The sequence below is a fragment of the Carettochelys insculpta genome, chromosome 2 (genome assembly GCF_033958435.1).
Source record: "Carettochelys insculpta isolate YL-2023 chromosome 2, ASM3395843v1, whole genome shotgun sequence".
NCBI classification, from domain to species: domain Eukaryota; kingdom Metazoa; phylum Chordata; order Testudines; family Carettochelyidae; genus Carettochelys; species Carettochelys insculpta.
The window spans coordinates 92,696,685-92,709,113 of NC_134138.1; the positions used below are offsets into that span (position 1 = coordinate 92,696,685).

Genomic DNA, 12,429 nt, shown 5'->3' on the forward strand with positions numbered 1-12,429 from the left:
ATGTATAATACTTACTTCAGTCTTTGGAATTCAGCATAGGCTTCATCAAAAGCTTTTAAAAGAGAAAAGTGGGTGTTAAAGGCAGTTTTCACAGACGAGTCTTCACAATTAGGCAATTTATATTTTAAGATATAGATTAAAATGTTATCAGTGGAAGAAAGCCCAACCTTTGCAGTCTTTCCTCTCATACCATGCAAGACTTAAAATAACAAAAAGTTTAATTAAATGAAGTTGGTCTGTAGGTAACTGAGGGCTGAATATGACAGTAATAAAAAGTCATCAGTCTCTAATACAGAGAGAGAGCCTGAGATTCTCTCACTAAAGACACCTGAGGAACAAAACTGCAGTGTCTCAAATTAATTATAGCTTGCAGGGTTTAAAATAAATCTGTTTTTAGCAAGTTTTTCATGCCCACTGCAAAATTGCACATTGGTGCCCCAGTAACAAACTGAACAGCAAGATTTATTCTTGTGGTAGCTTCTCCAAACCTTGCTTGATGTTGAGAAACCCTGTCTCTCCTTACCCAGACCACTGATGGGAGGGGCAAAGGGGCAGTTGCCCTGGGACCCAGCGAGTGGCAGCAGTGGTGGCCAAAGCCCTGGGCCCTTTAAATTGCCATCAGAGTGCCAGCTGCACACTCCGGGCAGAGCTAAAGACTGGAGTGGGTGAAGGTGGGGAGTGCACGAAGCTCCAGGCAGTATGGAGAGCCAGCTGACTTTGGTCCCTTTCTTTCTTCCCTCAGCCCCCTTCCTTCCAGGACCATGGAGCCAGACCCTCTAAGATGTTTCTCAGGGGCCCACTGAGATTGTTGGCTCTGCTGCCCCGTGTGTGAGAAGAAGGAACGGAGACTTTGCCAGAAACTGAGCAAAGGATACAGAAGGGAAAACAGTGATTTCACTAAAAGATCCCCCTATCACTTGGAGCTCACAAACTCGATGTAGTGTTGGGGCTTTGTGGGTTGCAATGGCTGGGGAAGGAAAGGTTGATCTCAGGAGCAGACAGTTTTGAGCATATGTTCTCCTTGGGAAATAGGAAACAAGAGTTGTCTGGGAAGAAATATATCCTAGAATTAATCCAAACACCATTAGCTGTCCCTTTCCAGCTTCCACCCATGTTTTGAATGTTAGTGAAAGCTACTGGTGTTGAAGAATTGGGTATTGATAGCATGATTTCTTTACCTTGTCCAGAAAGATCCACCATCCTTGTATGTGTAGTTTTACCATCAAAGAGCTCCATTATATATTTGCCCTTGTCTTGTGGTGTTGGCTCATTGATCTGTAACCAGATCTGCTCTCCAGTAACACCAGTTTTAACTCTGTCTGTATACTTAATCTTGGCATCACTGAAAAATAAAAAGCAACATTAGCCCTTCCTTTTCATCACATAATGAATGAAAACTACCTTTGTGGCCTCACTGGCCATATCTCCTCCAGAGAATTCTGAGAAATGTTTCCCATGGTACTATGCTATGAATCTAAAATTTCCAACTTTTTAGACCATTCTGTAGCTGGAGACTGTGCCGTTCCTGGAAAGCTAAAGACCAAGGTGGGACACAAGACAGATTTTTTTCTGTTCCAATTCTACCTCTCCTCACAGCTCATAGAAAGACCATGGCATGTGTCCTCCAGGACCAGGACTGCAGAGGTCAAGACCCAAACATCGGTGGGGGAGGATGCATGCATTTCAGCATATAACACAACCATGCATCCCACATTCAGAGAACTACCTGAATTGCTCCTGAATGAGAAGAGGGGGGCTATGTATAGGGTTATATGAATAGTTAGGACATGAATGGACTATAAAGTTATTTTTGTACCAGTACTGTATGTCTATTTAGGGTACAATTTGACACAATGTCAGAATTTGGTCATTTCAGGCAATATGTGCATACATTCGTATATCTCTTTCCACAAAAATATCCATTTCCCAGCTTTCTAATCAAGGAGATAATTATCCTAGACAAGGGAGGAAGCTCTTTGTCAAATCAGTTGCTCAAATTCTCTTTATCTTTAAATTAATGCCTTGGAATGTATGAGAGAGCCAGGGAGGAATTTACTAGCACTTGGCGAATTGATATGCTTGTTCTAACATAAAATTAGTTCTAAAAATGAAACGTGAGAGTGAGCACCAAATCTGGAGCATTTTTATTAGCTTCCAGTTTTCAAATGCGCAGGTCACCTTGCAATGCAAAATTGTAATCCTAGTCATTCACTCCTCTGGATTTCCCAGTGCATCCTGTCTCCTGTGTCTGAGATTTCAAAATTGCCAAAGTGATTCTGATTGCCAACTCCCACTAATTTAAATGGGGTTTGGAAATATCCATCTCTGTCTTGTTTCGGTTGTAGGATATCCAAGGTCGAGACTGGGTTTTGTGGGTTTTTCACTGATGCAAGCACATTGGGATTGGGAGTCTCACAAGGATGAATGCACCTATCAGGCACCTATTAATTCTGCACCTGTACTGTACCTGAAATTTGGGTAAAAAATTAAAAAACAATCCAGGAAGACAGGCTGGCTGACCATGAGCTACACATTTCTAAGCTGTATGTATTTGCCACTTTCATGGACCTATTGACCACGATCACTTTAATCATGTTCTTCCTCCAGGCTGCTACAAACAAGTCCCCAGATCCCTCTGACAGACTGGTATAACTCCATCAACTTCCATGGAACTACACTTGATTACATGGGAGTCAATGATAGGAGAAACTGAGCCCCATATTTTAATATATCTGACTTCTTTTGGCTGTGTAAAAACAAAGAATACACAGAATGCTGGCAAGCTCTCATACACTTACTTGTGTAGCCAGCTCACTCTTAGATCTTCCAAGTAATAACTAACAAAAGAGAATAATCTGATGCCATCTGCTGTGCTCTGGATTTTCAGTGCTGTTGCAGATACAGCTGAAAGAAGAGCACATGTTTTATGAAACCCTACTGCCATTCTTTAAGAAGCACAATTAGTCATTCATCTGAAGGGGGAATTATAAACTTACCAATCTTTCTGCATACTTCATTCATCAGATCTGCAAAAGCTGTGGAAGAAAATTCACAAACTGAGATTCATTGTCCGCAGCTCAAACATGCACAGTAATAGGATGAAGATTGGCATTCACTATTATGAGTCTTGAGCATTCCCTCAAAAGAGTTCCTAACAGAAATCTGATTCACATTTGAAAATGTATCAGACCCCTATATTCCCCAATTTCAAGCACAACAGACCTATGTAGTGTTTTCAGGAAGCTTGCCTCTCTATACCATGGTCTCAGCATTGTGTTTAAGCCCTTCACTGGTGAACAGGGCAACATTCTTTTCCTAGAGGTGACAGCATTCAACTGTAACATTGGTCCTACCATATCGATGCATTGTACTATGAATGTGAATTTTGTTCCGTGTACTGACCACAGTAAGTAGCAATGAAATCTTCAAAACAGAAAATTCTATGGCTAGAAGAACCTTTACATATTTTTGACAAACCAAATTAATTCAAAAGTCAAAAATGCAGCCTCATAGGAGCCTAAATTATATTCTGTTCGTAAAATTATCTAGATATACAATATTCATCTTCTTTAATGTAATTATTTTTAATATAGAGAATACCCAATTTGAAAACAGCTATCATAGCTTATACCCTCAACCAGGATATCCTGAGGAAATATTACACAAAAACTAATTAACAAAAGGATATTGGAATGTTCTGTTACTGAAAAGTCACCATCAGGATGACCTCATGGAATCCGTAATAATTTTTGGTTAGGGCCCTGTTTAATATGCAGAAAAAAATTTAAAAAAAAAAACACTTGAAAAAGATACCACAATTTTCCCATGCAAAACTCTTGGGCAGACAAAGAAGCACTGGCATTTCAGGTACTTATGACCTTGTATAGGATAAACCATTCAGAGTCCTGACCTGCTTCCACAAGCTTTAGTTTGCTTTTGTCCTTTCCTCTATCATCCTTCAGTATTACTTCATAAATACCAGCATCTTTCTTTGAAAACTGTAAAGCAATAACAACAAATGGTAGCATTCAAAGTAAGTTATTTCAGACAGCAATATTGTTCCTAGTGATTTATGTGGCTGGCAAAAAAAAAAAATGGCCATCAAATTTAACCTTCTATTTATATGCTCCTCCTCTCAATCCTTTTACAGTTTGGGAACTGAGGCAAAGAGAAACTAAGCGGCATATCCTAGAATATACTTGAAATCAGCACATAGCTAGGAACTGAAACAATATCTCATTAATCTTAGGGTAGGTCTACCCAGAAAAGTTATTTCAAAATAACAGCCTTTATTGCAAAATAACTATCCTAGCATTTACAAGACACAACCACTATTTTGAAAATATTTCAAAATAGTGGTTGACTTTGTTCAAAATTGGCTATTTCAAAATGCATGTTTGTGTGTAGCAGTGCTATTCTGAAATAAGCAATTTTGGAATAGCGATTCTGGAATAAGGCTGCGGTTTGGACATACCCTTTGTCTATTGCCTTAACCACAAAAGGAGGGTTCTTCTGTCTGGCCATTTCTACACATGCCACTTCCACGTGATTTGGAGGCTGGAAGAAGCTCTTCTGGACTCCAAAAGACGTGCAGATGCCCGGCCTGTGGGGATCTCCTTCTGGGAGATCCCTGTGGGCCGCACCTCCACATGGCTATTTTGGAGTCCGGAAGAGATTCTTCTGGACTCCAGATCATGTGGCCATATGCTAATGAGGCATGGAAAGTTTACATCCGCTCCTCATTAGCATCTTTTGGGCTGCTCATACCATGCCGCTTCCAGAGGTAGTGGCGTGTGTAGACATGGCCTCTGATTGATAAGAACACACATTACTGTTTAACCCTTCCCTAATGTAATCAGCACAGCAGTCTGATGCAATCCTTCAGCTCTATACGCTGATTTAAAAGGGAAATGTGACATTCTTTTAGATCTTTCTCGTGGTTTCCTGAAAATCTGAATTCACAAGGATTTAAATAGAAATTTGCTATAGCCAAAAAACAAATGCATATGAGCTTTTTAAAAATAAACTATATTCCAATTCCTATGTATGAAGGATACATTGGACTATCAGAATAGCTAACATCTATAAATTGAATAAAATACCATGGATCTATATATGAAAAAGCCAGAAGTCTCTCACCTCCGATATCAGCAGAGTACATACGCCATCCTTAAAATCATGCTCCTCATCCACCATTATCTCCCTCCCATCTTTGTACCAAACAATGTGTGTTTCTTTCTTGATATTAGCCACCTAAAATGTATGAAAAACACGTAAGTATTATCATGCTCTTTAAATATAGTAAATTGAGTGTAAGGTGTCTCAGCATAAGTGAATCCTAGTATCATAGACAGAACTCACAGGAACAGCAAAAGACCCAACCTAGATGAGAAAGGTCACAGAACTGGATTACAAGGTACAAAAGAGAAAAGCAGGGACTATGCTACAGGTCCCAGGGTGAGCACAGAGCAGAGAACCCTGGACCATATCTGCTGCCCTGAGAAGTCGTCAGTGGACTCCAGCCAAAGGAATTCTATTCAAATTAGACCACAGACTAGGGGCCAGAGAAAGGCCTCAGAGAATTCTGAGAGAGATACCCTGCCCTGTTGCTTGTTCCTCCTGGACTAATGGGCTACGTCTACACGTGCCCCAAACTTCGAAATGGCCATGCAAATGGCCATTTCGAAGTTTACTAATGAAGCGCTGAAATGCATATTCAGTGCTTCATTAGCATGCGGGCGGCAGCAGCGCTTCGAAATTGACGCGCCTTGCCGCCACGCGGCGCGTCCAGACGGGGCTCCTTTTCAAAAGGGCCCCGCCTATTTCGAAGTCCCCTTATTCCCATGAGCTCATGGGAATAAGGGGACTTCGAAGTAGGTGGCTTCCTTTCGAAAAGGAGCCCCGTCTGGACGCGCCGCGCGGCTGCAAGGCACGTCAATTTCGAAGCGCTGCTGCCGCCCGCATGCTAATGAAGCGCTGAATATGCATTTCTGCGCTTCATTAGTAAACTTCGAAATGGCCATTTGCATGGCCATTTCGAAGTTTGGGGCACGTGTAGACACGGCCATGGAGAGTGAAGTGCTGGAGGGTGAAAGCCCTTTTATCCGCTCCTGGGTTGAGGAGTGGGTTGTTCAGTCTACTTGTTCTGTATATTCTTGGCTTTTCTTCTGAGGCATGAAACCAGAGTGTGCTGTTTTTGTATGCATGGACTAAGGACTGCACTGATATCACCAATGTGTTTCAGAGTGGACATAAAAGAGTGCTGAATTAGAACAACATTATCCCCCTGTATCCCTTTAGGACACCCTCCTTCCTCCCTCACCATGGTCCCTAGCTCTCCTTACTATTTAATATTTATAGCACAGCAGAACCAATGGGCCTTCAGTCAAGTTCAGGGTACCATCATGCTAAGCCCTGCACCAATTTCTAGGAAAGCAGAGTCCCTACCCTGTGGAGCTAACTCTCCCTCCTGATCTCTTCCTCTCCAGTATTCCAGCACTAAGTTATTGCTGTAAGATTGAGATGCTATTCCTGCTAAAAGAAACAGCGACTGTATCAGTTACAGTGATTGTGCCTGCTAGGCCCATCCCTGAGGAAAGGGGAATACGGAGTTATACCATTGCAACAAGAGCACTATGGAGCCCAAAACTGGGAGAAGAGAGTGCAATGATGGAGTCAACTTTAAATTCCAAATTACCCAACTGGCAGAGACTCAGTTCTTCATGGCACTATCCAATACATAGCTGGAGCATGCCTGTTTGTGACATCCCTTAATGGCATGTAGTATGTGTCCCCCTCTTCTGACCTGCCCTGCTTTTTTTCCACAGATCACCGTTTGCGGGGGCATTAGGAAGAGAGCAGTTTGTGCTCAAGACAGCACAGAATCTGTAACAGTGTCCAGGCATTGTTGGGGACTACACAAAGAAAATTTCTTTACACTCTTCCCCAATGTGTGGTGTAGTGACTGTCTGCAATGTAGTCCAGTACATCTCTTGCTTGTATAACTATCTGAACAGTATCAGAGTGGTAGCCATGTTAATCTATACCCGCAAAAACGACGAGGAGTCCTGTAACACCTTAGAGACTAGTGGATTTATTAGGGCATAAACTTTTGTGGGTAAAACCCACTTACTCAGATGAACACAGGGCTTTACCATGTAAGTTTATGTCCTAATAAATCTGATTGTCACTAAAGTGGTACAGGATTCCTCATTGTTTTTATCTAAACAACATTGAAAACCCAGCCAACTCTTACCTTGCATTTCAACAACACATTGCAATCGGCAGTAACTTCCCATCCCAGATACTCAACAAAATGAGGACCTGTTTAAAATGAGTTTTTATAAAATCACATGAGCAATAATCACAATACAAAAAAACAAGTCAAATGAATTTTTCTTGCTAGAAATACTGTTATTTTTATAAAGTCAGAAATGCAGTCTTTTATTATTTATTATTTATGTAAAAATGAGGCAAGCAATTAACTGGAATTGAATACAATTTGTATTTCAAAATATTATATTTAAACCTTCTCTTAGACGTATGCCGTGTCTACATTACAAAAATGCCTTCGAAATCCCTTACTTCAAAGTAGCAGACTTCGAAGATGAGCATCTACACACACCCTATTTTGAAATTAAACTTCGAAGTAGGGTACTACTCCATTGCCGGGAATAAAGTAAGGACTTCGAAGTTGGGCTCCCTACTTTGAAGTTAACTTTGAAGTAAGGGAAAACATGTGTACACTCTCTGCAGGCTACTTCGAAGTAGTGCCTAACTTCAAAATTAACTTCAAAGTCAGTTCCTAGTGTAGATGCACCCTTAATCAGACAAAATAAACCTGAATTCCAACCATTTGCACATTGTTGTTCATTACCTTGTTTCCTGAACCATTCTTGTCTCTGAAAATCTGCTTCTTTCTGTAGCTTCTTGAACACTAGGGATCAAAAAGAGTCAGGAAAGCAAATGTGAGCCTTCTAGAGAGAATATCTCATTTGTAGGGAATGGAATGTAAATGTAATGCTGGGGTGGCCCTCATGAAGTCAGTGCAAATTTTGTTATTAACTTCAGTGGACTCAGCGTTTCACCAAGTCCCTGAGAGTAAACACCTCATATGTTAAGTATTTCAGCTGTCATAATGTTATCACAGCTGACCCAGACTCTCCTAGCCATCCACAGACATTAAAATTGTACATGTATCAAGCCCTTTCAAGGAAATGTATGTTATTGATGGTGGTTCATTCAGGCCTTGGGGACACTCTTAATCTAATTTTATAGGAAATATCAATGTTATGTAATATTTTTCTAAAGAGTACAGTGGAAAATTTCCTTTTTTCCCCAGTTAAAAAACGTGCAAATTTGATTTACAGATTTAATAGGTGTTATTATTTACTAATATGTAAACTGAAGCACAAATAGTAAGAGACTTGCTCAAGGACATATTAAGAAATTAGTGTGAGAGCGCAGATTAAGAGTCACTAGCTCCTTAGTTCATCTCACGGCACACTAGTTGTAAAAATGAACTAACCATCACCAATAAGGACAAGGCTGGACTGGTTTGTTGCTTTTCCATCCTGAATTTGGAAGGTGTAAGTCCCTTCATCATCATCCTCAAGTTTATCCATGATCATTTCAACAAGGCCAGTACTGTGGTCCACCTTCATCTTATATTTCTTCAGGGACAAAAAGGAAAGTGAGAGAAATGGTCTTATTCAGAATCAGAAAGGCCTCATCTATCTGGCCGCACATTCTGTGGCATTCTTAATAAAAATCTGTATATTCTTTATTCAGAATTTGTGTACTATGTCTATTCCAAGCTGCATGCATATACCCAAACATACAAATAAAATGTGATAATCAAATACAACATAACACGTTTATTATTAGGATATGTTTCATATCTGTTCTGCACTGAACATCATGTTCTGTTTCATTAGAAAGAAATTTTTAAAATATGTAAACACTATTGCCCAGCTCTTTAAAACAATATTTTCTCTGATGTGATGCTTTTATATCTTACGAATGTAGAAAGGCCTGTCCATGCCTTCTAATCAATGTAGCAGAATGATAGGGACTTCACATGTTTCAGGGTTAAAAAAAGTTCTGTGGAAGTGTGGTTTGAAATCACTGCACTCTGGAAATTTAGGGCTCCTGGAATGACCTACATAGGGATATAGATGGTAGTAGCTAAGTTACAGAAATTCACAGGACCCCCTTATTCTGAGGATTGGTATGGTCCCTAGCCACTCACAGAATTTGGACGCCCACAAAGGTGGCCAGAGGCCTCAGAGGGTGCAGTAGTAAGTGCAGTCACAGACTCCACCAGATTTCCTATACTGGCTCTCACCAGGGTGCCCAGCTACAGTACTCAATGTGTGTCCATACACTATGGGGCAGGAAGAAGCAGCAGGGCACTGAACTGACTGAGCTCCCCTTTGCTACATGGGTCTGCTTCTTTTCCTCTGCAGCTGGAGTCCCAGCCTTTCCCACTGCCTGCTTTGTAGACTGCCCACTGAGGTAAGTTGCGGGGACTGTTGAGATGCCAGACAGCTCCAAAGGAGCATCATCCTGCCTCAGAGCCCTGGGAGTGAGTGAGGTACTGGGGTCAGAGAGGGAAAGTGGTGTGGATCCACATGTTGCTGCTCCAGTGTGCTCCCAGCAGCAGCTTTCTGGTGCTGGGCATGCTCTGAAACAGCAGCAGTCTTCCATGTGTCTGTTGAGAAGGCAATTTAGGGGTGTCATATCCCTCCCTCCAACAAAAATGACTGGTAATTGTCCAGATTCTTGTTCACTAAGCCAAAGCGAGCCTTCAAGCACCATCCCAGGCTAGTGCCACCCACCCTGATGCTGCATGAGGGGCTGTTTCTACACTGTATTATCCCTTTTGTTGGTCTTGTTTTGAACACCGGCTAAACGGATTGAGGATTGCTCAGACAGGGACGGATGCCCATCAGTCCTACAGGGAGCTGTGCACTCACAGGACAGAGGGTCATAGGAACACATAGTTGCTAATTTATGTTGTCTACAGGGAATGTAAGCAGAGGCAACACATGGAGCTCTCATACACTCCCCACAACACATTTCAGTTGTGCCCTCCTCCACTATCCAGAGTTATGCATCACATGTGCAGGTAGCACAAAGCCACACTGAGGGCACATTCCTCAGTTGGACCCAGGAGTGCTCAGCCATAGCTCAGAATGCAGGCACAATCTTTATAACAATGTTTTCAATCACATATTACATTTTCCATGTAAGTGCACTAAAATAATGAAGTCTGGTTATATTCCCAGTGTTCAGCTGGAACATTAATACTCATTGGTTATAAAAGTCAGAAAACCATAGCAATAAAAGTCCTACCTCTCCATTAACAATATTCTTGTCATTAAATACAAAGTTGACCTTTGCACTGCCAGACAACTTTTCAGCCTGCAGCCAGAATCGCACTTGTCCCTTCTCCAGAAGTTCAGCTGCCAACTCAGACTTAAGTGGAACAGCTATGAAAGGAAAGAAAAGGCTGAAGAGGATCTTTCCTATGTTTCATAACTGTTCTTTCCCCTCTTCAGAAGGCCAATTCTCCTGATGATATGTGCAGAATGTATGTACGTGTGTTGTCTGCCCCACCCTCTGTGTATTTTGGACAAAAGACCAGTCTTCATTATTATGTTGTTCAGGGTCAGTACTAGGGCTGTGTGGACCTAGAAGTATTCAGCATTTGAGTTATATTTGATGCCACTCTATTCTAACCCAAAGAAAAATCTATCTCAAAGGAAAATTTATAATATCTGTGCCTTGTGTGTGACCCAGAACCATGCTATATGACTCACTCTGTAATGTTATAATAAAATATCAAAGTGACTCTGCAGGAAGAAACAGCCTGAAGGTCTTGCCTTCAAAGGTAATCAGAGAGTAACCAGCTGAACCCCATGCTGATCCTTCGTTGCATGAATTTATGATGTGTGTCATAACATGCCAAAAATGTCAGCAGTACACTCAATTTTCAGAGATAACTAGAAACACTGACATGATGAGCCACATTCATTGCTGATGTAAGCAATGAATTGAGTGATACTGTGACCATTGATGTCACAGTACATTTAGACATGGTTTTAGTTTTCCAATTATTGACAAATTCAAGACTGCATCTTATTGTCATTCTAACTTTTCTTTAGGCTCTAACTTACTTGTAAAACACGGTCAGTTAGACCTGGTCATATAAGGGCTGATTTTCAAAGGTGTTGAGCATTTGACTAGCTCCAACTGAGTTTTACCTAGACTCCAAAAGCTATGTAAACAGTACAAGAACATATCCTTGGCCAACCTACAGGATATGAGAATATGAGGAGCTCCCAAAATATAATAAGGACATACCAGATTTGTAGTTTGAATTAGTGAGTCATTGTTTTTCATCTGTCAGAAGTAACATATATGCACGGAAGGGTGACAATGTCCCAGAGCTACTGGGATGCATATATAAATACCTTGTGAAACAGTCATGGGAGAGTCTATTCGTAGTCTGGTAATGGCTGTAGATCTAAATGTGAAACTTTCCTACCACAGATCTTGATAGATGTCTCTTTCTTTAACTTGATATATATAAAGAACCCCACAACAATCAGGTGTACCTAAGCATACTATATTGTAGAACAGAATGCCCAAGTATGACCTCTGGGTTGTGAAACTGTTTCAGATACAAGTCTATACTGCAGGGCACATCAGCCTGCATTAGCAGAACTAGTTGGGCATTTTTCCTTCATCTTTTCCATTGTTCAGCTCCACTTGCCAGCATCAGGGAGTGAAACTGACAAATCATTTTCACTTTTCTTCACACTTCTCACTTGTGGAAATGGCTCCTTTAAAGATTTTCAATTACTTTGTCACTTGCTTGTGCCTCTTAGAGCCCTAGTGCACCTTCTGGAGCTGATAAGTGTACAAAAGCAGTTGTGTTCCCAGCCCTTTAGGCCTGCTCTGCACCAGACTGTGAAGCACAGATGGAGGCTTCACTCTGCACATGAGAATGGTCACTTGCTCGCTCTCTCTCTCTCTCTCTCTCTCTCACACACACACACACACACACACGCACACACACACACTGCCAGGTGCCCTTTTTCTTTCTCCCCCCACGTGTACCCCTTTTCTAGTAGAGACATGGGGCAATAGCCAAAAGCAGAGCAAAGATGGATAGTAGCTGGCAGGAAAGGGGGAAGGTGGCAGAAAAGGAGTCATCAGAGGATTGACTATGGCAATTGGGACACAAGCAGAGCTCCACCACTTTTACCTCAGTTTGACTCCTGCATATTAATGCAATTTTTCTGTAAAAAGCTTCCTTGCTTACTATGAGAAATGAGAGGTACGTTGGAACTTGCTTAATCTCTAAAAACAAAAGGAGTGAAATGTAATCTGTACCAATGTTTGTAACAGGACGTGGGTGTA

The 12,429-nt window shown here is 41.3% G+C and overlaps 1 protein-coding gene across 5 annotated transcripts in view; it reads right to left on the reverse strand.

Annotated features, from left to right (window-relative positions):
• The window catches only part of MYOM1 (myomesin 1), a 114,757-nt gene that overhangs the window by 17,455 nt on the left and 84,873 nt on the right, over nucleotides 1-12,429 (reverse strand). For all 5 annotated transcript variants that reach the window (XM_074987376.1, XM_074987375.1, XM_074987374.1 and 2 more), the window contains 10 exons: nucleotides 10,357-10,493; nucleotides 8,528-8,672; nucleotides 7,877-7,936; nucleotides 7,256-7,323; nucleotides 5,140-5,253; nucleotides 3,911-3,998; nucleotides 2,997-3,035; nucleotides 2,799-2,904; nucleotides 1,179-1,342; nucleotides 16-52 (listed from right to left, as the gene is read on the reverse strand). In XM_074987376.1, the coding sequence (XP_074843477.1) occupies nucleotides 16-52; nucleotides 1,179-1,342; nucleotides 2,799-2,904; nucleotides 2,997-3,035; nucleotides 3,911-3,998; nucleotides 5,140-5,253; nucleotides 7,256-7,323; nucleotides 7,877-7,936; nucleotides 8,528-8,672; nucleotides 10,357-10,493 (958 nt within the window). The remainder of the gene's footprint in view (nucleotides 1-15; nucleotides 53-1,178; nucleotides 1,343-2,798; nucleotides 2,905-2,996; nucleotides 3,036-3,910; nucleotides 3,999-5,139; nucleotides 5,254-7,255; nucleotides 7,324-7,876; nucleotides 7,937-8,527; nucleotides 8,673-10,356; nucleotides 10,494-12,429) is intronic.